At 35.9% G+C, this 26,993-nt stretch overlaps 2 protein-coding genes across 3 annotated transcripts in view; one reads left to right on the top strand and one right to left on the bottom strand.

The window, feature by feature from the left end:
- PDE6C (phosphodiesterase 6C) overlaps positions 1-14,573 on the top strand; it is a 32,837-nt gene extending 18,264 nt beyond the window's left edge. The window contains exons 12-22 of the mRNA XM_026094101.2: positions 1,229-1,375; positions 1,750-1,857; positions 1,965-2,074; positions 4,829-4,916; positions 7,437-7,537; positions 8,711-8,818; positions 9,095-9,158; positions 10,232-10,306; positions 10,445-10,528; positions 11,449-11,602; positions 14,509-14,573. Of these exons, the coding sequence (XP_025949886.1) occupies positions 1,229-1,375; positions 1,750-1,857; positions 1,965-2,074; positions 4,829-4,916; positions 7,437-7,537; positions 8,711-8,818; positions 9,095-9,158; positions 10,232-10,306; positions 10,445-10,528; positions 11,449-11,602; positions 14,509-14,573 (1,104 nt within the window). The remainder of the gene's footprint in view (positions 1-1,228; positions 1,376-1,749; positions 1,858-1,964; positions 2,075-4,828; positions 4,917-7,436; positions 7,538-8,710; positions 8,819-9,094; positions 9,159-10,231; positions 10,307-10,444; positions 10,529-11,448; positions 11,603-14,508) is intronic.
- The window catches only part of LOC112979740 (protein FRA10AC1), a 31,760-nt gene continuing 16,085 nt past the window's right edge, over positions 11,319-26,993 (bottom strand). The window contains exons 9-15 of one of the 2 annotated variants that reach the window (XM_064514043.1): positions 22,829-22,942; positions 21,781-21,823; positions 20,233-20,354; positions 19,615-19,653; positions 18,161-18,245; positions 13,902-17,711; positions 11,319-12,599 (exon numbers count right to left, since the gene is read on the bottom strand). In XM_064514043.1, the coding sequence (XP_064370113.1) occupies positions 17,669-17,711; positions 18,161-18,245; positions 19,615-19,653; positions 20,233-20,354; positions 21,781-21,823; positions 22,829-22,942 (446 nt within the window). In that variant the 3' untranslated portion in view covers positions 11,319-12,599; positions 13,902-17,668. The remainder of the gene's footprint in view (positions 12,600-13,901; positions 17,712-18,160; positions 18,246-19,614; positions 19,654-20,232; positions 20,355-21,780; positions 21,824-22,828; positions 22,943-26,993) is intronic. The other variant, XM_064514044.1, reaches the window with a different exon arrangement.

Below are 26,993 nucleotides of genomic sequence, written 5' to 3'. Positions count from 1 at the left end.
CCAGCACCTAATAAAGCCTAGCACATGGGGAAGAGAATATGCACTTATGCTGTCCACTACTTGTGAAGTGGTCCCTCATTTTCATCAGTAGTCAAGACTGTTTAGAAGAGGCTGTTTTAAACTACAGAAAGGACACAGTGAGTATAGAGTCACCACCAACCACAGCAATAAAAAATAAATGACAACATAACAGATTTGAAGTAAGCTATAACTGTGAACACTATATGCTCTGTACATTTAAGCATCGTAACAGTATTTACTTTATGCATATACTGTGTTCATTCAAGAGCCAAGCAGTGAGGAATCCACTGCAAGCAGGCAAACCAGAATATCCGCAGGTATCCGCAACCACTCAGGCTATTAATGGTGAACTGTTAATCTGATCTCACAGGATTTTCCAGTACACTTTCCATGTGCCAAATCAACTCTTCAGCATTCTCCATTAAGCATAAAAAGGCTGTCACAGGTATAAAGAGAGAACGTCATGGGAGGCAGGGAAAGACAGACCAATTTTGAGAGTGCTTGTGGAGCAGAAAAAACACCAGCCCTGCAGAGGTTAAAACATCTACAGGACTTTACAGCAATCTTTGCTTGCCTAGTCTCTCCCAAAGGCAACAAGGCTATATGTAGATGAGCATGTAAACATGCCTTCTGTTATCTTAAAAATGATTACATTGTTATACTTTCTTCTACTTTTAAGAAGTAGTAAACAACATTTTATTCTAAGAAGGTTATTTTTGGTCACTGTACCTATGACTATTCCTAAGATCCCAAAGAAGGACACCGCTTACCAAGAACAGCAGGGCTTCTTGAATAATTTTTGCCATGAAAGAGATATACTGCAGCCTTGAGATTAGGCTAAAAGTGAGAGAATCATGAAGTTTTATCCCTGGTAGGAGAAACTCCAAGGCCTAGGACTTCTTCACCAAGGAAACATTCAGCTGTTCAGCATAGCAACATGCTGCAATTCATGGTGGGGAGAAACACCAGCTGGCAAGGACTTTTACCTATTATCTTTGAGAAGAAAACCAGCAGTGATCACTAGTGTGTTTCATAATTTAATACACATTACTTTGTACTGAAGCTTGAGACCTTTGAAGATATAATAAGCATACTGTCCTTAGGTGATGTTCCCACTGAGGTCAGAAAAAAAATAAAAAGAATACAAAAATCATTCCAACTTTGCTTTTGCCAGAAAAACTCTTGTGGTTTTGATGTTTCCTAACAGAAAGAAGAATTACCTAATCCCAAAGATTTAGAGCTTTATGAATTCCGCTTCAGCGACTTCCCCGTTACAGAGCACGGCCTGATAACTTGTGGAATACGGCTGTTCTTTGAGATAAACGTTGTTGAAAAGTTCAAAGTTCCAGCAGAGGTCTGACTTATTCTGTCTTATTTATTTCTCTTCCAGGATAGCAGAGAAACAGCTTACTGTAGGTACTTTAATATAGAAGTGTGCTACACTACAAAATTAGCAATGTGGATAACAATTATCCATTCCTAATTAAGTATTTGCATATTTGTTATAAAGAGTTAAAACTGATGCTGAAATTGTGACCTATGTAAGGTATTAAATCAACATGCATTTACATAGGAACAGTTTGCTGGTTGCATGTTTAATTTAATGGAAAGCAATTATTTTTTAGAACTTGCACATTTTCCCAGTAATTCTTTTGTTTGTTTGTTTCAGAAATTCCAGCATTTTGTTTCAGTTAACAGCACAGTCTCAACCACTTTTATTCATAACAGGTACTTACAAGATGGATGTACACAGTCAGAAAGGGTTACCGGGACATCACTTACCACAACTGGCGACATGGATTCAATGTGGGACAGACAATGTTTACTTTGCTAATGGTAAATATGCTAGTATTAAACTTACATTCAACATTTAGCTTTCCTTTCAACCCCAATTGCAAAATTCAGGCACGCATATACTCAGAATTGTCTATTTTCTTTTACAGACAGGCAGAATAAAGAAATACTATACTGATCTAGAAGCCTTTGCCATGGTGGCTGCTGCTTTCTGCCATGACATTGATCACAGAGGGACCAATAATTTGTATCAAATGAAGTAAGTGCAAATACCAAAATATATGCCATGTGGTATTTATAATACTAAATGAAAAAATCAGTGTCAGTACCTGCAAAAAATAAGACATATATATATATTTTTTCCCTCCATATCTGACTAGCATGAATAGATATTCATCCTACAGAAGAGAGAGAAATCAAGAGTTCTGCCTCAGAGCAATTGTCGGTACTGCTGGAACACAAAGACAAAATGCAAAAGCAAAGTATCTTAGAAGGAGCTCCTGAATTTGTAATTCATTTTTAAGAGAGACTAAGCTCTTACAGTCCTTGGATTGTAGTGGTGCCTCATGCACATGAGACCCCAGAGAAAGGAGAAAAGTAAATTAAATGGATAGCGAAGCCACCACTGTGGCAGCAAGTGGGAGCACAGGTTACAGGATCTGAGGGGTAGGTGGCACGGTGTCGCACCTGCAAGGACTCCTGCTCCAGATCTGCCCCCAGCAGCCAGTGACAAAGTCACAGTGGCTCTAATGGAGCAGATTAAAGCCTCAGGTGCAATTCTCACTCTCATTCTGTTCTTTCATGGCTTTCAGCATGCCTAAAAGCCTGTACCTGGTGCAGGATTGTTTCAAGCTCATGACAGACCTTTCGAGCTCCAGACCATTCCACAAAGTGTTCAGAGACTACCATAATAATGTCAAAAAAGCGTGCTGTAAGAGGAATTCAGTGAAGCAAATACGAAAAGACTGTGACATGATATGATCCAAAGGACATGGAATAAGGTTGCCTCTAATGTTTTTAAGGGAAGGAATATTTAAGTGAAAAGTAAGGAGGCTAAAGAGGATGAGGCAGCAGCAGTTTTGGTAGAAATTTGTTTGCTGCAGTAACTACCAGGAGATAAAAAAATTAGTTTAAGAACATTCAAAAGAAAACAACATCAAGATTTATATACAACCTAAGTGTACGGAAGACAGTTCTGTATGAGTTAGCTGACTGCCTTAAGCAGCAAGATGCAAAATAAAACTTGTGTTCGCTCTCTTACTGGTCTAGTGGTAACTCAAAAGGAGCTTAAATAAAAAGAGTAGAAAGTCCCTAAATGGATTTATTTTTTCAAGACAGCATAAGCACTTTTCTGGAGAGGGATTCAAAATGTGGAATTTAAATAGACAAAAGACAATTTAGTGGGAGACGGGATTTAGAAAGCATTCTGTTTCCCGCTGGCTGGATCGGCTAGCTCTGTTGTTTCCCCATTCAATTCCCTGATTTATGTAGATCCTTTCCTAAGATATAAGTCTCCTCATACATTACAGAGGATTCTGAACTAAAGAGCTTGCATTCTGCTACGGGGTCTAAATGCCAGTAAGCTACATACATCATGAGGTTAAGCTTTGCAACTCATGTTCCTTTTTATTCTGAGTATGCAAAATACCCTAAAGTATTTGTGTTTTTGTTGTCAGTAATGTTTGTCATAACACAAATTCATCTTATTTTAAACTTACCTGCATAATTATGCATCATGGTGAGACCCACTCTTCTCCTGAAGAGTAGTCAATCTACCGTTTAGTCTTTCATGGTATTTGTAAGGGCTTCTTTCTAAGCACTGGCTAGACAACAGAAGTTTCTCAGGCTGTTATGTGTGTCAAAGGATTATAACCATAATTTTCTTAGCACTGTTTCCCATCAAGTGCATCTCCAGGATGATTCATTCTCCTCCTCTGCCCCTAGCCACACTCCTCCCCGGAGAGGAGTTTCAGATTGCATGCTGGAGCAGTGACGCTCGGGGATTTTCTGATTATTGTCAGGGATTCTCCAGGTGACGTAAGAGAGGGAGAATGAGAGATCCCGATTCTTATTCGGCTGACTGCCGCTTGTCCAAATAACTTTAAGGGAGCTTTAAATCTTCCTACTGTGGTCTTTCCTAGCTGAAAGCCCTCTGTGTGAGGTCAGACACAGTAAAGCTATTTATAAAGAGTTATCAGGCTTTACCACTGCAGTCTTAATCACGAGGCAGGAGCTAATGGTAGCATACACCAATCCTCCTGGGTTACTTCAGAAACTGACTTACTAGCTAAGGGAAGAAAGGAGGAAAATACACCTATGAAGATTCAAAACCAGCTAAAGTGTAGACAGGACACTTCTCCTTTCCTCCCAGTACCATAACCTCAAGTGCAGTTACTTCTGCTTGAAGCTCAGCCCAAGGTCAGAGGAAGGGTTTACAAGCTCTGTGATAGACTCAGTACATCTGAACTGTCACAACTTGCACAGTCCATGAAACTGTGATTTTTGTTTTGACTTTTTTTGAGAGAGAGAGAGCCCAAAAGCATTAGAGGAATTAAACTGCATTATATCATTACTTTAGATTCAAGCAACCCTAGTTAGAAACACGAGGGGCACAGTCCACATTCATTACAGACAGACTAGAGTTTGAAAGCCAAGCCACACAATAAATACTGAAAGCTAGAAAAGGGCTATTTTCCAAATATGCAGAAGGTATGTAGATTAAAGAAACAGCAAAACTGAATGTGAAAGCTAAAACAGAGGCATGTTTCAAAAACACAGTCTGAGTTTGGTGAACTCAGTGGGCACTGAACACAGTGCGAATTTCAGTCGTTTCTCAACTGCAACAGTGAAGGCAAACAAGTATTTTCCTGCTCTGCATCATGCCAATGGTTAATAATGATATAGTAAACTATCAAACATACAAATCAGAAGCACTGTAATCCTAGCAAGTTTCACCATTAATTAAAAAATATTGCCTCTGAAATGCTATGAACAACTGCTTCTTTTTCAACAGGTCAGCGGCTCCACTGGCAAAGCTTCACGGCTCATCCATTTTAGAAAGACATCACCTAGAGTATAGCAAAACCCTGCTGCAAGATGAGGTTCGTATACGTGAATCTTCTGTTAACACTGATCAATACAAAAGCTCCAATTAAGTTATGACCTTCCAAGTTTCATTCCTCTAGGTCCAAATGGAGAAGTTACGTTCAAATTCATAAGTTTAAACTAAATTCTTATGCATTTGGGGCGGCGGGGCACTGTGCACTTTCAGAGAAACCTCAGGATATCTGCCAAAACCAGACTCAGTCAACACAAAACAGCCTGTCCCTGAGGCCTCATGCGCTTCAGGTCTTTTCTACCCTCACAAAACAGCTAACGCTGAAACCAAAGCGGAAAATAAGAGGTGTCGTAATTAAACTACTGCCCCTTGATGCAGGGGGGCTGGTGAAGGGAGGGAGGGAGCTGGGGCGGCAGGCTGCCCTCACCCCCGGCAGACCCCCCACACCCGAAGCAGTGCCACGGGGTGCTGCTGGCATTTCCTCACTGATCCTCCCCGATGTCGGCAGGGAGCCTCCTCCTCGCAGCCTTCCCCCTTCCCCTCTGCTGCCCTCCCCACGCTGCCCCCATCCCAGTTCCTACCCCAGCTACCAAGTGGGGCACAGGCACCTCTCAGGCACTTCCCTGCGCTCACAAACGGGCCCTGCTGTCCCTTCCTGTCCACCCTTCTCCAGGAGCAGTGGTGGTGGAAGCCCCCACCATGGCACCCAGGGCTGAGCAAGATGGCGGCCATGGGGGTGGGGAGCCCCTGAGCCTGCCTCACCCACACCCAGGCCTGCTGCTGCTGAGGGGGAAGAGGTTATTTACAACACTACAGTGCCTATTTCACAGGGAAATAACCCAAAGAGATTTAACAGCCAAGGCTGGAAGCCCCTGCCCCTTCTGTCCCACTGCCAGCCTGTGGCCTCAACACTGCAGGCACCCCCCAGGTGATCATAAACAAAATAGAAGATTTATGACTTTTTAAAGCATACAAAGTGTTTGTCTACCTGCCTATTCATGGTGCTGTTCTAGCTTTTTAATGTGAAAAGCTGGGGCCTAACCATGGTGCCGTGGTCCAGGATTATTGGAGGCCCTGAACAGTGGTATCAGGGGGTCCTGTGCTCTCGCACCTGGTGGTCTCCTCAGTTTAAGAAGGAAGGAAACCCTGGAGACTTAGAAAAACACTGAGTGCAATACTGCCATTCCCTTTGCTAGGGAGGGACATTGTAGTTTAAATTAAAGAGGTGAGGACACCTAAAGGGCTTCCCAGTGCCTAAATAAGCAGTAGCCCCTGCTAATGTGGCAGCTGGTTGTGCTGACCCAGGCAAACAGCCAGGAAGGATTGCTGCTCTGGGGGACTTAATATCATCAGGTTTACAGATGCAACCTGTGAAGAAATGGTGAGGGACTGCTGCTGCTTTACTAATTACTTGGAGCACAGGTGATTCTGTTTCATTTTAATTTGTGCTTAGTTTATTTACGGCAATAGGTAACTTGCATCCTTTTGAGCTAATGCAGATGTAGCTATCTGTGTGGACCCTGGAGATGGTGTCTCAGAGCTGTGTACAGGTCGCATAGTTGTTTGGTTGTTTCTTCTGGTCCCATCCTGTTATCCACTCAGGGCTCCTTCCTAGTCTCATCACCCTTTTCTGTGCTGCCTGGTAGCTTGATCCCTCCCTTCTTTTGCAATAAATTTTTTGATTTTTTTCCATCTTTCCTCTTAAAAGGAGTGCTTCTTGAACAGGTCTGTTTCCCAGCCCCTGCAGCTCGGTAGGGGCTGTGCCCTGGCTCGCCGAGCGGGCACGCAGGGTGTGAGAAATACAGAGTTTTACTAACAGCGCTCCGGGACCCAAAGCGTTCCATATTTCGGTCTTCTGCAAGGGCACCCGACAAAGTAATTTTTTGGCTTTCCTTGCTCCTGTCTGGAGGCTGTACTGCACATAGGCCCTTGCTCTCATTTTAGCAACCCTGCTGCTGGAAATGAACGTTTTCTGTCTTGCCTGGCCCTCAGAGGCAAAGGCGGCTGCAGGTTTCGATGTGCAGGGTTGCGCTGTGCACTGCCCTTCTTTCCCCATCCTCTTAACCTCAACAGCAAGAACTAAACTATACCTTTCTCTTCCCCCTTAATCTGCAAGACTAAAATAAAATGACATAGGCCTTAAGTAATTCTTCCAGGATCAGGTGCTGCAGTAGAGTAGATTTTTTATGTTATATACCTATAAATATTGTATTTTACCCATAGATTGCTTCAGGCGCTAAGATTTGGTTAGTGCATGTGACATTGCTGTGGAAAATCATATGATGTGGTGGTTTACAAGTTCATATTTGGAATTCAGTATCGGATGATTCTGCAGCCCTAATTCACAGAAATATTGGTATTTAAGCATGTGAACTGCCCTTGTGAATAAGGGCCACCTTTGTCAATTGAAGAATTTTTAATTTGCAGTAATTTATATTGATTCGGGGACAGTAGTTGGCCATGTATGCAGTTTTGTTATACTCTTCTATGGGACAGCCTGTATAGTAAAAATCAAAGGTAGTTTTATAAGAGGAATTGAATTTGTAAACTTTCCATCTTTCAGAGTTTAAACATCTTCCAGAACCTAAATAAGCGACAGTTTGAAACCGTTCTACATTTATTTGAAGTTGCAATAATAGCAACTGACTTGGCATTGTATTTCAAGTAAGTACTAAATTCTGTATAATTCCCTACTGAAAAAATGTCAACCCCATGCAATTCACAACTGTAGTTTTGACTTGTGATATACCGAGTACAGAGCTACATTTAAAATTGTTATTTAATAAGCCTCATTCTTGTAAAAACCAAGACATTCTTGGATTCACTGTAAGCTGTCAAACTTCAGAACACATAAATGTCTCTAATGCTTAGCATACATTTAGTAGGTCAGTCAAATATGCTTTTATTTACAGCAAACACTGTATTTTAGAAGTGCAGATTCTGTAATGGAATCATAAGGTTGTGTGTGCATGTGTGGTATTTTTCATACCATGCTACAATTACCCATACTCAACACAAGTATACTTAGGCCATGGAAATTAAACTGTTGGTGTAAAAATGAGACTACAAACATTTACTGATCCCAGTGCTAAATATGCTAAGGACTCCAAAGATCAAATCATCAGTCCTGTTCCTAAATTACTGACTTAACAGACTTTTATAATGGGTATTTTCCTTAAAGATAAATGGAGCCTTTTTTTTTTTTTTTTTTTTTTTTTTTGTCTGGATATCTTATGACTGGGACAATTTAAAGCCAGGAGACAGTAAACAATTTGATAACTTTTTCAACTGCAGATATGAAATTTCAGTGAACAGTAACTCCATTATATTATTTACTTCACTCTAAATGCAAAATAAGAGATTTATTAAGCAACAGCAAGACACATTTATGCTTTTCATAGTTCCTCTTAGTCATGTCATAGTGCATCTTAGGGTTTCAGGGTGGGTTGGGGAAGAACATAATTAGTATTTGTTTCACTTTTCCCAATTCATTATCTTACAGGAACTGTTATGAAAGGAAATATGTGATCCTAAAGAAAGAAGAATGTCACACAAAACAGTTTAATATGAGGAGTTAGGAAATCTGTTATCTCTTTCTTCATATGGAACCTTGACATAATACTTCACACGTCAGCAATCTATAGCAAAAGCTAAATGTGTTAGGTTAACTGAAAAACTTATCTTTGAGTTCAGTGGGAAGAAGGTTTCACTCTGATAATACTATGACTAGGATACTACTGTGGAAAAGCATAAATGTGGGAAATATGTTTTTCTATTTTATTTTTAATGCAGGATCTTTTGTTCACTAATATATGGTTTATTGGTATGTTTTAACAGGAAAAGAACTATGTTTCAAAAGATTGTGGATGCAATTGAAAAAATGGAAACAGAAGAGGAGGCAATTAAATATATATCTGTTGACCCAACCAAAAAAGAAGTTATCATGTAGGTGGTTAATATCTTACATTTTATTCAATCAGTTATCAAGGACTGGATTTTAAAAGCATTTGGGCACCTAGGCATGTAAATTAAGAATTGGTGTTACTGTTAAAAAATGATGAGCTTAACCATGATTTTGAACTGGAAATTGATGGCTACAGGCTTTTCAAAATCTGCACCCAACTGCATCTTAGGTATTTAAATTCCTTAAAAAATCTGGATCCTATTTTTTTTTCTTTCATCATCCTAACTATATGCCTATTCTGTTTTGTTTTTACAAAGGGCTATGATGATGACTGGATGTGACTTGTCTGCTATAACTAAGCCTTGGGAAGTGCAAAGTAAGGTAGGTACTTTTCAAACAGACAATACTGCATACGTTATCTGTTTTATTATGGTGCATGATCATTAAAAAAAATACATATTAGCATTTACTAGATATTTAACTATTTGAACCCAACTGTGTTTCCAGAAAACTACCTCTATTTTTCTGCCAGTGTAAGTGTAAGTGCTCCACAGTGCGTCTCCCCAGCCAAACTCCACATTTGTTCCATGCTTCTCAACTTGTCAATCAGCCCAAACTGGTCGCCTGGCTTGTGTCATCCATTCCAACTTCCCTTAAATGCCGCTCACTTTCATTTTGTGTTGTTTGATTTTTGCTATTTTGGGGTATTCTTTAGGGTAAAGCTTTAACAACAGCATGATTTGAATTAATTGTGTCCATTCTGTACATTCTAGTTCCATTTCAAGGTACCTTAATCATGCTAAAACAAATGGTATAATGCAGTGTGGCACTGCTTTGTACATAAGTACTTCAAATACTTCAGTATTCATTGACCATCATGCTCAAGCTCATCAATTAGCCTTATAGGTATAAAAGTTTTAATAATGCATAATTAAAACAGCTGCAAGATGCCTGTGGAGCCTTCTAGGCAGTATAAACTACAGGTATTAAAAGATCCTGTTATGTTGCTGATACCGTCTTCTTACTGTTGTCAATAATCTATCGTTTAGTCAGCATGCACCACATTTTCAAAGTGGTAGAGATTAGTTATTTGCTGGAAAAGGCCTTACAGTACACTAGAGAGTACCTGCAAATGTGGAAAGAACTGCATGGCTATCTCTGCAGGGATTAAAGAGTGGAATTTTATTGCTTTTGACCAGTACTCCCTATTTCTGGAGAACTGTTTAAGCTACTCGGAGAGAAGCTAGCAATAAGTAAGTTCTTCTGTGGGAGGGAAGTTGGTGACAATAGTTAAACTGTAAATTGAGAGTACATTGATTTAAATAGTAACGTCAGATCTCAGTTAATCAACATTTTCTGGAAAGCCTTGTTTCTCCTTTGCTTTATTTTTGCTTTAATTGATTGCTTTCTGCATAAATTCCCATCGAATTACACTCAGAAATTGTGATTTTCAGGTTGCCCTCATGGTTGCAAATGAATTCTGGGAGCAAGGTGACCTGGAACGAACTGTGCTACAGCAACAACCAATTGTAAGTACTAAACAGTTTATCTGTGTTAAGCAATATTACCTGTTATTAAAAATGATTAAATATTGGTCCATTATGATTCCTATATTGTTATACCAAAAAGCATGATATCTACATTAAATTACGACTGTTCTGTTCTAGCCTATGATGGACAGAAACAAAGGAGATGAACTACCTAAGCTCCAAGTTGGGTTCATAGATTTTGTGTGTACATTTGTGTACAAGGTAAGAATAAATGTTTTGGTTTTCCCTTTGCAGTAAGTCTGATGGCACTATCATTGACCAACAGCTGCAGTTAAATTCTAGACATCAGCAAGACTCTTGGTCATGGGGTAAATAACTATCACAAGAGGCATAATTTGAATCTTTTGTTATTTAGAAAAACTTGCTCCAAAAAGCAAATTCAAGAGATGCTATAAAGTGAAGCTCACAGTGGAACTTGAGGGCACTCAGCTTTTACTATCTTGAAAGACTGAGTTCAAAAGCCCAATATAATTCTTCACAGTCCCACTAAATATGAAGGATGCAACATGGGGATGCTTACAGCAATCAATAAAAACAATGGCACAGCAAACAGAATATGAAACTTGCAATTATTCTGGAAGTATAGATATTCCATACCTTCTGGAAAGCATGGAAATGCCAACATTATTAATCTCTGTCTAGCTTTTACTATTATCCCCAAATATTGTGTAGCAAAGTGACATGTAATATTTTAACATCTTCAGGAGCATCCTCAGCTGCTTGGAATATGATGTTACTACAAGATACTAGACTATAATACATATCTCTTCTAACTAACAAACTGTATGCACAATATAGCACTATTATTTCAATGCAGAATTTTCAGTAATATGCCACTACTGGCAAAAAGAACTTGCTCTTGAATGTATACCAGTAGTACTAGAACTTTTTTTGGATAACTTTCTTCTCTTCCAAAGAAAATCCATTACCAGAGACAGAACAAGTGCTTGCAAAAAAGTGAGACTAAATAAAATCAATCTGGTACACATACTGAAAGAATTAGATTTAATAGAAGAAAGCAATGTTTTCTTTGCACAGTAGCAGTATTGCCACAAATTCAGAATTTACAAATCATGTGTCTTTAAACATTTCTAATTTACTAATTTAAATCATTTCTACAGGAATTCTCAAGGTTTCACAAGGAAATTACACCTATGTTCAATGGTCTTCAAAACAACAGGGTTGAATGGAAATCACGAGCTGATGAATACGAAGAGAAGATGAAAGTTATTGAGGAACAAAAGAAAAAGGAAGAAGAAGCAGCTGCCAAAAAAGGTTAAATAACTTTTATGGTTTTCATATACATAAGGCAGTCAATGTATTTTTTCTCTCTGAAATTCATACATTGTGCAGTATTCTATTCAACTTTACACTAATGGCATGCAGGTTCTGAATTAGCCAGATTAACTCTTATCTTTAGTTGGAAAAGGAGTTAAAGATTATATAAATCCAGTACACTGACCTCATTTTCTAAACTCTAGTATTATAGAAAATGTGATCGTAACAAAGGTGAAGGAAATGTAAAATTTCTTTTGTCTTAAGGCTTAAAGACTAAACATAATAAAACACCTATTTATCTGTGAGTGCTGCAGTCACCTGAAACAAAAAATGCAGCAATTCTATGTGGCATCAGCATCAAATATATTAAGATGCTTTGCTTAGGCTGAAAACTAAAATCATCAAGATATGAGAATGGATAGTTTGCTTCTGGAGCATAGAAGGCAGTGTATATCCCCACTCCTTTTCCAAGTTCAAGATGAAGCTTTTGGCTCTAGTTTCCTATCATCAATTTCTTGGCTAAAAAAATTCTCTCTCACAAAGTGCAAATTTAGCGCTAGTTTTCCTAAGACAGTGTAAGTTCTAAAATTAAAAGTATGGTTTTGCATGTGATGACCTGGAAAAAAAATCTGATTTAGTAGAAACTGAGAACCTTATCACTCAAGTGTAAGAGTGAAACAAGTCCATTATCTTGAATCTGTAGTGCATTTGGAATATTAGATCAACAGGTCTGCCAGTCAGCTGAAATGCCTGAAATAGTTAAAACAAAAATATGCATGATTTCTATGGAGTGATTTATTGTCAGCTATAGTTTGGAGAAGTTTAATAGTGTGTTTCACATCTTCAAAATATAAAACAGTACTGAATAATTTATTTGTTAACCAGTGTCTGTGGGAAATAGGTGAGTATTCTTCACATTTCACACAGAGGAGAGGTTACTCAAGGCCACGCATCAAGTTACTGTCAGATTTTGGAGCAGATCTGTTCTTGGCTCCTAAAATAAATGATATTAGGCACAAATTCAAAAATTATTGCTGCAAAGTGGTTAAAAATACAAACTTACATGATTTATTCAAAGCAGATTTTTGAAAGAGAAGTTTAATGAAATGAATCAAATATTATTGTCCAAAAAAAACTTTAAAAAAGTTTAAAACACATTGTACTTTATCATGCCAAATTCAGCATTATCCTCCAAACAGTCTGTATTCCATATATTCTTACAAGGCTACAGAGATAATTTGCAATAAAATTACAAGAAAAATTTTGGCCTGCTTGCACTCTTATACAAGTTACACATACTTTCACAGGAATTATGTCCACCCCATTTTCTCCCAAATTTATTTTTAGAGATACTTTAATTAACCATACCATCATATTAAAGATTAATTTACTGCTGAGAATGAGGTGATTGGGAATATGAACAAAGTACTCTTTCCTTGCTCTGAAACGTAAGCATCTGAACTTCACAGAAATACCGGGGAGGAAAAAAAGAAAATCCAGCAACCCAGGACCTACTCACAAACCTCCTTATATATCTGCTTTCTTGGCAAAGAGTATAGTTACTTAAAGTTTGGCCCTATGCAGTTATGTGTAAGGTTCTTCTTAACTAAAAAACAAGTAAAATATTTAGGAAGAGTCATATACTTGCACTCCTACTTGAAATTAGGACCATCTTAAATCAGTGGTATTTTGGAATCACTTAAGTCACTATGACTTTGAGAAAGAAGTTATCTTCCCACAAGAAACATTACACAGGCAAGCATGGACAGATTGACTTACAGCAGCTAAGATTTGGCCTTCTTTGCATATCATAATTGATATTACAAAAGTCTAAGCGAATCATTTTGCATCTTTTTAAATGTGCACTGGAATGAGGCCATGCACATTTGTGAAGAACAGATCTGACACTGTCAAATCAAGGCCATGTAAATATATGGGCTTGTTAAGTGACTCAGTACAAACAACTAGTATAATACATGCTGAACCATGCTCAGTTCTCTAGAGCACACTGACCTGGCTATTCTTAGCCATTCAGGAGAGAGAAAACAAAATAAACATATTTGCTGAACCACTACAGTGGAAAGTTCAGAACAGAAATTAAACAGAGTACAGCATTATACTAAGAAAATAATATATATATTTAATAACAGTGTTGATTATATCCACAAATTACAGAGGGTAGGACACTGATCATGTGACATGTTTCAATGCAGGTGGAAAGGGTCGAAAATGACCTAGTAACATGGTGATCCACAGCTTTCAAATGTAAGTTTTAATTCTAATATTGGTATCTTACCTTAAATGAACCTGGAAACGCAATTTATTACACTGAAAGATCTGACCTATGACCAGTAAAAATCTGTGGAATCATTTGAGAGAGACATTAACAGAATCAGTAGCTACAGATAAAAAACATACAAAAAACCCCTCTCTCTTGATTGGTAATTAAAAAGTGATTCATGCAGGGTTAGCTAAAAGTTTATACAATTAGGTCAAATTCAAGTTTTTGTTTATCTTCTCCTTCAAAAATAGTTTCAAATATTATATTGATGCAACAGTTTATTTCCTTTGCATGGCTTGCATTCCCCAGTTTTGTATGTGTGGGACAGAGTTAAATACACAACTACTGAAACTTTCCAGTAAGAGTGGTTCAGTGTGTGTTTGGTCCTTTCAGAAACGTTGATATCAACTGCTCCAACATGTATGTGTATATATATATATTTATACTATGCATTGTTGTTTCACATTCTGATTTCCCAGATAAGTAGTGAAAACATGCAATTTTCAGGAGGTCAAATACACATAACATCCATATCACAAAAGCAACACCTGTTTAAAAAAATATGGAGAGCAACTGAAATGAACAGAAAATACTCACATTTCTTTCCTTCTCTGTTTCTTAGCAGAAAATGCAGCTGGAGGTGGTGGCGGAGATGAGGGAAAGTCCAAAACATGTATAATTTTGTAATACATAGTCTCAAAGACACTGTTTCTGCTACAGAAAAGACTTCTAGAAAGTACTTCAATGAGCCCCGTGGATTTCTGCTTGGCATAGAATAGTACAGACCCATCTCTTAACAATCCTCTTAAACATCTGCCATTTGTTGGAAATAATTTTTAATGGACTAAAAGAAAGAGTTACAATTAAAAACTGAAAAATCAAAAGACAGAAGAAAAAATGATTAATGGTGCAAAATGAGTTAACTGTGAGGTCTTGATATTACTTCATGTCACAACTTGTACACAATATTTTTATTAAAATATGTAACTGCTGCACAGTCCTGAAAAATATAAATAATTTTGATAGATCTTATATGAAATTACTGAAACTTAACATGCATAATTCAATCAAAAAATTGCGGATTTCATAACGTGTATTTAGATTTTTATATTATGTGTATTTCCATAATCTGGAATTGTGTCCTTTTCCTTCATATGCAATACTAGATACAATTCTAGAGGTAAACATTTATTTCACTTTAGGAGAGCTAAAAATTATTCCCTGGCTCATATCTATAAGAAGCAGGTCCATGGTACACAATCTTTTTCCAAAACCACCAAGGATAAATCTGTAAATTGTACCCATAGCTTGGAGAAACCATTCCTTTGTTCATGTGCAAGTGGCTCTGCCCATGGTTCCTAAACTGACTACCTTTTATTTTTGAAAACCTAAAAAGGCAGGCCATCAGCATCATTTAAGTGAGAATTCACTGATACCTAAAGCAGTAAGTATTTCTACAGCAGGCTCTACATTCAATGTCATTTTAAAAGGCTCATGTACCCGTGATACACCTTTTAAAATGCAATAAACGGACAGAATTTTCCAAAAAAGTGAAAACCAATGAACAGGCATCAGTTTAATTTTGGGAAGAAGAGGATAGAAGAAGTAGGCCATGTCAGAATTAACGTATCTCCCTGAAATAGGCCATGTCAGAATTAACATATCTCCCTTTCCACCACTGCGTGCAAATTAGGTCTTTGTAAGAAACATCAGTCTTCCTACAAAAACCTTCTGTCCTTGAAGAATGACAGAGAGCACTCTGGACCTACTACTCAGGTCGCGGGAAGCTGGCTCCTCCTACAGATAAAGGAAGGAAAACAGCTAGTATATTATGCATGTATCTAAGCATTGAGTGGATCCAGTCCCGTCTCCTCCTAAGAGGAGAGGGATGTCAAATGCAAAAGAGCAGAACCACGTTTCTTTACTCGGAAGGGATCTTTTTCGGCATCCACAATGAAGGCAGAAAGATTTGCCCTGCTATACACCCTTCTAAGAATGCTCTACACACATACTGTACAGCTATCATCAGAAATTAAGAAAAATACACAAAAAGTTTCCCACTTATTATATACCTACCTACAAATGGGCCAAATCTTTTATGCAAACTTAACAATGCCATAAAATTGGGTATCATGTATTACTTTCTGTACTACACGTAGATACAAAAGAAAGCTATTCCAAGGTTGTTTCATTATGTAATTTTATTCAAACTGTATTAAATTATGTATTTAATATGTATACTGTACGATTTTATAACTGTGTTTTGAAGACCCAAAGAGGAGTTAGTTATTCAGAACACATGCCTAATGTACAATACCTGCAGCAACAAATATAGCAACACATTCTACAAAAGCCCCTTCGGGCAAGTTGCATACATGTAAGCAGATTGCTGCAGATTGGATTTGGCTCTCAACCATGCTTGCAAGATGACAGAGAATTAACCTTTAAATCCATCTTCTTACCTAAAGAAGCCTTCATACAAGCCTACATTTATTTGTTACTCAAGGACACCCTAAATGCGTCCTTGTACTGTCATCTATTATGTAAGTACAAACTGTTAAAAATGTAATTAATATTACTTGTAAATAGTTCTCTATTGATATTCATGTGAGTGCATGTAATATGTTCATAAATACACTGCAACCACCTCTACTGTTACATTTTCCACAACAAATATTTATTATGACATCTGCAGTGGGAAGTATTTATCAAAAATATATTTTATACAACATTAACTTTTGTCAGATTGCGTAACATAAACATTTAATTCAAAACAAGTTTGTCCTTTATATCCAAAGTAATTTTCATCTGACAAAGAAAATGGTCCCTGTAACTATTCATGTGCAGACTGTTTCTTTGGAAACATACAATAAAGAATGTTTTAAGTTGTGTTGCAATTTGAATAGGAAAATGAATCCGCTAAGATTCTCAAGCAATAAGTATTCTTTACCTGCATATTCAGGATTACACTTTAAGGAAGGATTAACATTCATTCAATGTTAAGGGGATCAGAAACCAGAGATAACCAACCACGTGTACATCTCCAGCGGCAAGCAATGTATTTTATTTATTAAACCAAAAATTTAAACAACCATCTGGATTTTTATTAATGAGCAGAATTATTAGTCATATCATATGATAACTAACATTTAAAACAAATCCATAATGAACTAAACATTACTAAGGAGTAGGGAAGACATTTCAGATATTTATTTAATTCAAGCGAAAGACATACTTGATAAAAACTGAACTTCCCTAATAGCATATAAAATACTTACAGACACTAATATCTGAATATTAAAGACCACATGACTAATAAATTTAAGTCTATTAACTCCTGTTTAATAAATTAAAAATATCAATATGTTAGTCATTATAAACTGATAATAGACTCTTCCAAAACTTTCCTTAAACAAATCAGGCAAAATCTAAAGTTCGGGATAAAATAAAAAGCAGCCAAATTCTGTGATGCACTGTCAATAAACTATATTCTTATTTGTTTATGTCCTTCCTCTTTTTAAGTTAGGGTGCAATATATCTTTTGCACTCAATAGATTATTTCTCTTATTTCATGAGTATGCAGGCTACCTCAAGAAAAAGAAAGTTTTTAGGCCTGAATCCTTCTACAAAGATACTTCACCCAGATGGTCCATATGGAGTGACTGTAGAAATGGTACACCGGCAGAAGGAAAAGTCTCTGGTCCCTAAATATGACTGGATTACCAGGCACTCATCTTAATGCTCCAAAAAAAAAAAAAATCAGCCTACGTCCATTTCAAGTTTCAGAGAAACAAGTCTTGAAAATACTCATCAAATTCCTCCTCCCTGTAAAAAATAAAAATATGTCAAAGAATGTTCTGCTTTTAATCTATTAGGACCTAATCTTTGTATAAAAAAGATTTAGCAGATTTCCAGCTACAATATGTACCCAGTATATACCATTTTGACTTGTTCACTATGTCCCCATATCCTTCATGTATCCCTTTCTCTGCAACAGCAGGGAGTTGACTGTTAGGATTCACTTCTAAGATAGCTGACCTATTTTGGCAGCAGCATGTTAGTGGCTTGAGACAGCTTTTTCTCCAGTGTCATACATGTCTTCTCTTTTTAAAAGAATATTCTTAGGTTCACTACAGGGAAGATGATTTGACATAATTTTCATTGTCAGAATATTCATCAAAACATTCACGAAAAGTTTCTACCTTTGCAGTACTGAATGGTCATAATTATTCAAACTTTTACTAGATACAAATTCACTAGTTGACCAAACTAACCGTGATTTTTCATCTGGCTCTTGTAGAGGACCTTTCCAAAAGTCTGCATCTGAAGGACCATCTTGCACATCACTGCTATCTGAATCTGTCAAAAAAAAATAACCTGTCTAAGAAATTAATTTTTAAAGAATTTATCACATTTTTAATCTAGACACTTGTTTGCTAACAGTAACATTTAATTGTAATCACAAGACTCAACACCTCCCTTTTATTTCGTATGAAGTGAAAATGAAAATATTTGCCAAATGTTATTCAATACAGCACCAAAATGACTCTTAGATATCATTAACTAGTATCTAGGCCAAACATAATAGAAATCATGACAAAACTCTGATCCTTATATTAAGAGTAACTAGCACTTTGTTCCTAAAATTAAAGATTTATAATCACATATCCAGAATCACAATACAATTTCAAATCTTGGTATTAAATGAATCAATTATTCTACTTCCATTTGAATGACAATTTTTATCAATTGTAATTTATCAGTGAAACGGTCAAAAATATGTTTTCCTGAATAACTGTTCAGTATAAGTATACTGAGGGAGAGAAAGAGCAAAAATGTCCCTTTATTAGAAATATGCCCTGACTTGAGGAAAAGCTTCCAATAGAACTTTCCTGACAAGACAGAGACTTTAAGTATGGCTTGAGTCAGAAGACTTCAGGACTTCCTTCATCTAGCTGAGAAATATTAGGTTTTGAGGACTTTCCAAACAGCTTATAGCACAGAAAAGCAATCAGTATAAACACTCAGGCCCTTCTAGACAGTCTGCAGCAAGAATTCGGAGGATCAAGAGATGGGGCCTGTTTCATCAGAAAAGACACTGGGGCTGGAATTACTGTGATATAAGGATAACCACTGTGACAGAGTCACTGAAACGCTGATCTCTTCCACCTGCAACAGGTAGGTCTCTGAGATACTATAGGTGGTAACTGGAACAGACTTTGGCTAAAGTATAGGATATATTTGGCATGGTGTCTTCTCTCAGTGCTCTCCTATTAATATTGCAGGTAGCATACATATTAGCATTTTTCCACAAAAGGAATTATAGTAGTTATTAATATATTAGAAAAGTATTTTCTATAGTATTACACAGCACATATATGCACACCTTGAACCATGCAACTATTAACAATGTACCAATTTTGCGCCCAGTGACTCTTTCCTGAACAAACTAACCCCTTATTTTTCTTACTATTTCCTATTATATCCTCCTATTTTTCTTCTTTCCTTAAGCTTGAAAGATGTCCTTCTGAAAATTCCTGTTTATCTCCAAGAATTTAGAAATAATTACTTTTTGACCCTTCATATCTCTCATTGTTTTCACACAGCTTTCACAGCATCTTATCAAACACTAAAACTACCAGTGAATAAAACTAGCACCAATGACAATTGAATATGGTACAACTTAATACAAAAACATAAAAACGTAAAAGATATTCAAATACTTTACCTTTATCAGAACTATCTGAATCTTCCGAAGAAACCTGATCTAGAAAGAAACATTAAAAAAAATAATAAGCCTATCTTGGTTTTACCCATTTTCTTAAAATGTTTACAAGCATAGATTTATCACAATATATTACACATAAGCATGCATGCACACACCATTAATTTAAAGAAAGAAAGCAAACACTGAAGGAAAAACAATTTTGTTTTTTTGCATGAGTTCAAGGGTCATCACTTCGGGCTCAAATATGCTATCCCAAGATCTGTGGTGTAGAGAGGTTATCTTACATTACCAAAAAGCTTTCAACCCCAAAGCCTCAAAGAATCAGTAACTTTGGAACCCCTTCTGGCATGCAGCATCCCAATTCTTAGATCACCTCTCCTTCCAATGCCATATTGTTCAAAAGGCTCTCTCATTTCTGTAAATTGTAAAAAAATTGTCTTTTTTTCAAATTTACCTTCTTTGTACACCTAAGAAATTTTATCTAAGAAATTTACTTTTTTTGACTACTCAAGTTACACAGTCCATATACATTTATATACCTATAGCTATGGCAGAGCTAACGCCCAACATATTTATTTGAATATTTTCACAATGGAAAGTTTAAAATTTAAATTTTACCTTTATGGCTCTTTTTTTTGGACTTGCTTTTTGTTGAACAAGATAATTTTGTCTTCTTAACTTTTGGTTCTTTAGACTTCAGTATAGTTGTGCCTCTTTTCTTTGGTTTGATTTCTTTCCTCCTTCAAAAAATGAATGTTTATCTTCTCTATTGCATGTACTCCTCAAACAACAGTAAACCTTAGATATCTAATACAGTCAAACAGTTGTCATTCTTTCTGAAAATTATTACTATTTAAAATATGCAGTTAAAAATGGAAGTGTTATAGAAACATAGCTATATAGCTGAAGACAAAGCTCAGGAAATGCTAAAGCTCCTAAAAATGACACTGAATTAGCAAGCAAAGATTAAATACAGAAAATAATGTTATATCATGTGCCCGCTTTATACTGATGTAAGTAGAAATCTAACTTTTTTATGTAGCAAACTTAGTTTTGTGCACATGTAATAACAAAAATGCAGTGAATACAAATTCTTTTACATTTTCTTATCTGATAATGATAAAAACCTGAGGTATAACAATCTTAAGTCTCAGAACCTACTGCAGGTCAACAATCTATGCACTTTATTTTCAGTATTATTTATGTGGGCTTTCTGTGTGACAAGAGCCAATTTTTTGCAGCTTGTTTGGCCAAAAGCAGTCAGGAAAATTAATTCAAAGGAAGTATTACTCTGAAGCTGACAAACAGAAAATATGTTTGACCATTCTTATTCAGAATTAAAGTGGTTTTAAAATGCTAGTTCCAAAAAGAAGCCAGATCAAACTAACCTCAGTTACTGTTTTCTCCTTAATTCTGAATATGCATCTACATAGAGCTTTAATGAAATTTAATAAGAACTAACTTTTAAAGTGGATTAATTCACTTTCTTGAATATACCCACATAGAAATAGAAATACTATTTTTCTAACTCAAAGGTTTCCCGGTCCTGGGCTTCTCAGATACTATAGCAATGGAGGCATACAACTACAAGCAGCTAAAACAGCGTCAAGATCCAGAAAACCATACCAACTGCATATTAATAGTTTGATAGTAAGATTACAGACAATAATAAAAAACAAATCAAACTTAATGTACACATTTTATGGGTTCAAAATTCACTGTTTTAGTTTTCCCTATTAATGAGTGATTCTCAAGAACAAATACTCAAATTCAAAGTTTCAAAGCACAGCTACATGATTCACACATAAAAATAGTATTTTTTAGAGGAGGAAAAGAAAAATATTTTCCAGCTCTTAAACACAGCAACAGGAAAAATGGAAAAGACAGTGTTTTGCATAAGCTCCCAGAAAACAAAAATAATTGTTGGGCTAAAACCAAGATAAGGAAACTTTGAGGGAGGGATTTTTACAGTTCTTACAGTTTTTCTGGACTTTCATTAGTGCAAAAATATCTGACATACAAGTATATCAAATCAGTGACTTCATAAGAACTCCAGAACAGAAGTTTTCTAATCATCTATCTGAAGTTTTTTTCCCTATTTTTTAGTTAAGCATAACTGGAACTTGTTAATAATTCAGTCCCCACATTTTGAAAATACTGCATTACCGGTGATGAAAGTTAAGTTTGTAGGAACATTCTGGACACAGTCCTGAAAAGGCAGAACAAGAACATTACAGCTGTGTATTTGATAAGCATAATTAACAAAACTTATTAATAAATGTATAAAACTAGATATAACACTTGCTTCAGATTTTATTAACTTTTCCTCCAACACAAGTTACATTATGACTGCAGCCAGGGATAAGAAAAATAATATGATCAAAGTCTTCAGTACAAATCTAAAGTTTAATAAATTTGGAGGAAGATCACAGGTTTAGCTCTGGCAACTCCTCATAAAAAACTCACTGTTCATCACGTACAGAGAGCACATTTTATGGATACTTGTGGACAGATCAGATTGTTCTACAATTATACTGAAGACCTGTGAGTCTCTTAGAGCTTCTACAAAGAACAAATGCTGCCAAACAGAGTGCCTTTTTGTGGACAAAAGAAAAATGCCATTAGTTTCTTTTATACAAAATATATGTACACTGTGATATGGTTAACTAAACCTATCAACAAGTACTTGCATAAGAAGATCTCACTTAAGAAATGAGAATGGAAAAGGAATTAATTTAATTTAGGTTAGAATTTTTGGAAGGAAATGCAAATATTAAAAACAAAATTAACTGAGCTGAAAGTGTACAAAAGTTGTCTGTTTGAAAGCCCTAAGAACTCCTAAACCACATAGCTTGTTAGGCAATGGCAGTGATGAAACTCACCTTGCAATTCAGTATTGTCCATTAAAAACAAACTTATTTACATAATAGCTTATAATCAGGTATTCTAATTGTTTTACATACAAATTACACAACATGAAGTGCTCAACCTGTAACAACTTTGTCATATGTAATGATAGCTGCCATTCTCACTAAACCATACTACCTGTAATTAATCTAACAAAATGATCTCCTATACAGCAGCTTATTTTCCACTGTGCATATACGAGTATCATTATCACCGAGTCTCATGCTGTACCTTTTAAAGTGTGAGATATTTGTCTTTGTTTAAGTTCACATATTCTTGTAGGCCAGCATAAGAAGGGCTGACTTACTCAATTTCACAAGGGCATTCCTCTTTTCACCATGCTCAATGTAACCAAAATTCACCTCCCAGCTCTTCAGGCCTTCCTTCTCATCACAGTGCTTATTTCCACAGGAAAACTGACCTTTAAAGAGGTCAAAAAAAGCAAACCAAGGTTCAATCATTAACATACATAGGTCTGGGGTTGTTATTTCCAGTTTTGCTCAGTTTTTGTTTTTTTTGTTTTCCATTTCTTTCAAAGAAAAAGGCTCCAGAGCTAAAAGAAAATCTAGATTAAGGAACTAGTAAAAGCTATAGACAAGCAATCAATCATACTTGTCTCATATTGCATATTTGCAAAGAAAGAGCATAACTTGAACTTTATTTTACATTATTCTAGAAGACGGAAAACGATCAGAAAAAAAGCGTAACACTGAACTCTGGAAAAACTTCTAGTTAATAATCAAAGAAAATGAATGTTACTAGGATATTTTCTATATCCTAAATGATTACTTACTTAGCAGAGGTTAATGGATCAGAAGGTGCAATTCAGACATACATCTTTAATGACATCAAACTACTCAAAGTACAATATATATACAAAATTAAGAGGTCCATATTCTGATTACAGGTCTACCTCATCTACTGGACAAACAATTCCTATTCTAATGACTTTCCAGAAACACTTTTTCTTTTAAGAAAGGAAAGACAATACTAAAAAAGAAAAAAAAAGCAATTCTATGAGAAAATATGCAGCAGCTTCAAAAACTTCGGGGGGGGGTCATTATATTAAACATAGTTTTAAAACAATTTACACACAATATATATTTTTTACACAGCTGTGTTCCCAATATTACAGTTAATAGATGCATATATTTCCTCTGCAGAGGACTAGCATGTATGCAGAGCTGGTGGTAAGGCTCTGTATTAATAGGCTCCCAAGCAGGACTGTTTGTGAAAGATTAACCTCACAACATTCTGTTTAAGCTGCTAACCAGTGGATTGGCAGTGTCCTCACATACTTCAGTTCTGCAAAGCAAAGCCATTTGCAATCCTAACACCTGAACCAAAGAAAGCAGGGCTCCAATAGAAAAATATTTTCAAATGAATATGCATTAAATATGTTTAACCCCATGTAAGATAGAATGTTACCAGGAATCATTTATATCAGTTATAAAGAAGAAAAACTATAAAGAGGAATTTATCCCCATATAAAACTTCCAGGAACTTAACTATACTCTGTTAATTTCATGTCTTCTAAAAAAATTCCCAAAACAAATTCAGAAAAACAAGCACAGAGAAAAAAGATACAGCAGCTTTATTTATGATCAGCTACTCTTTACAGCATACAGAAACCACTTGTACATATTTTGCTTTTTGCATGGGACATTTTACATTTTCCCTGTGAGACTGGATACATTGACAAGAATGAAGTTAGAAGAGTATCTTCGGGCTGCTAAGTAATGCAATGAACTGCTGAGTAAACCAGGACTTAGACTGTATATCACCATAATTCTGTCCCCTTACGCACTTACTCATATTTATGACGGCCTAAATATTTGAAATTGTGATTTTTTTTCAACAGACCCCTACTCCATACTGTATACATACACATAAGCAGCCAGACTTTTCTTATCCTCATCTTTCACTTTACAATCCCTACAACACATATTCAAACCTTGCCTTGAATACAGAATTCTACTTTTCCTGAATGCTTTTTCAATAGTATTTAACACTGTGGTATAGCTGAACATCATAAAAGCATTTCAAATGTGTATTTTTGCAAAGAAGTGAGATCATTATAATCCCAATTTTATAGATGGAGAACTTGTCAGAGGGAACTACACACCAGACAGTTCAGTACTTGAAATGCACCTTTTCCCACAGTGGAAGCTGTAGTTCCCAGCTAATACCTGAGTTGCCAATAAAATGCAGAATTAGATGTCCAAGAAAGGAAGACATGAAAAACAGTGTGCCAAGGGGACAGTTACCTACTTTAATCAGCCAGAAAAATGTGTATCCTAAATCACATATGTGTCTGGAGTTTTGTCACCTTGCTATGAGCTGCCAGAAAATTACTGCCTTCATTTCCAGAATTACAAATCCTATAATCTGTTAAGTATGTGCTTTCAAAAACTGTTAGTTCCCTCTGCTTCTTACGGAAAAGCAGAATAGGTGGAAAATACAAGTACTGCTCATGCAAGCTAAATGAAATACTGAAAATTAAATACACTATGGAAATCTAGAAAGCCAAAAGGCTGAATTTAGAGATTTAAGATTTTGATCAAAACTCAGGCACTCCAAATTGGTACATCGATACACAGTGCACTAACCGGGATATTGACAGTTTGCCTGTTTTCCATGGAGGAAATTACAGAGAAATAATAAATGGACACAAATTTGGAAGAACATTTGCTCAGATGAGGTAAAGCATATTATATGTATATTTACGTATACATAAAATAAGCTAAGAAAGACACTACTATCATAAAAGTGAAATGTTATTTCAATGAAATCATGCAAACACACAGGGTAGATCAATTTGCAGGTATTAAACCCTATTTTGTCAAATAATACGTATCTAGTTTGCCTATTCTTACTATTGAATCTACTATCAAAACACTAAAGAAAGGGTAAGTAAACCCCAGCAAATACATCCACATGTTCAGCTTTCCTCTTTCTGCATATTGCTGAAAGTCCTATTTCACCTCTGTCAAATGAACTTGTTATCTATTTCCTACAAAAAGTTTGTCCACTATCTCATTTTGCCTCAAGTACCTTTTATTTTATATTTTCATGCCATGCCCTGCTATTGGTGGTTCAAAAGTAGAGGGAAAATGCACTAAGGAAGGCATGTGAAATATATATTTTAAATAGCTTAAAGCTTTCCATTTTAAGGATTTATTTTCAGGGCAACTAACTCATGTGCCTACTGTCCACTGATTTACAAACTTTAAAATAGGAATTCTACCTTAACTTAAGGTTACAGTTAAGGAAATATCAATTCTGTGGAACCCTTTACTGAAGTTGGACACAGATATTACACCATTAATTGTCATTAAGATTACATTTTAAATTTAATGACATAGAGATCTTCAATATGACCTCCTTTCACAGTCCTTATGAAAAAAGATTGGAGTGGGAAAGAAGAAAAGAAAAAAATAATCTGCACAATTAGTAATTTAAATGATACCTTTGCTCTCTCTCATCCTAACCTTCCTCCTCCCCTATCACCTGGCAAAGACATGAGAAACAAAGCAACCAAATGTCAGTAACCCATTCTTCTCTTTCCTTCTTAACATACCCCAAACGATAATACAGCTGGTTTTCACAGCTTAAATAAGGCACATTAAATAAGGCTCTCCTTTTTTAAATGTGAATTATCAAACATTAATAGCTGAACAAGGTTCATATTAATACTTCACTATAGTTTATTATCAACAATTTATATTACTGAATTATACTTTAAAAAAGCAAAAAAAAAGTGTTAAAGATTCAGTTTTTCTTAAATGACCACCTCAAAGCGCGTTTGAAATGTCTGAAAACATCTAATACACCAGATAACCCTGAATTCTTGCGCCCCTTAGTGGTGAGAGGCACTATTTCTCAATTCTTACATTCTAGTTCTAAAACAACTTTACACTTTCTATTAGAATTTCATTAAAAAAGCTTAAAACACGTAATTCAGCACTTTATCCCACGTTTTTAAATATGGACTAGCACATAGCAAAAGTATAATACAGCTTGAAATTCCTCCCCATGAAGACATAATTACTCATAAATTATTCATTTCTCATTTAATTTTAGTTATCTTTTTCAAGTGTTGGATAAAGCACATAACCATATCAAAGTTAGCTATTTGTTAAAGTAATTCTTAGTGCTGAAAGCAACATATGACTACAACTGCTATCTTTAAGAGTTTTAAGTAGTATTTATAGATTTTCAAAAATCATTAATGTTCACACTTCTTCCTGAGAAACGTTATCAAAAATTAAAAAAAGTGTTGTATTTCTAAGTTCTTGCAATATGTTATAATAAAGAGAGCTATTTACAGAAATATCCTGATCAACAGTATCACTTGGTTCAATTTTCTTGCCTGTGCACGCATGACTTCTGAAAACAGAACACGGATATGAATATTTCACTTACAGCTATAACAATATTTTCGCATAACTTTCTTGCCTGTTCAGTAACTT

Source organism: Dromaius novaehollandiae, chromosome 6 (genome assembly GCF_036370855.1).
Source record: "Dromaius novaehollandiae isolate bDroNov1 chromosome 6, bDroNov1.hap1, whole genome shotgun sequence".
In the NCBI taxonomy this organism is placed as follows: Eukaryota; Metazoa; Chordata; class Aves; order Casuariiformes; family Dromaiidae; genus Dromaius; species Dromaius novaehollandiae.
Note: the sequence above shows the minus strand (reverse complement) of the source record. Positions and strands in the feature narration are given on the sequence as shown.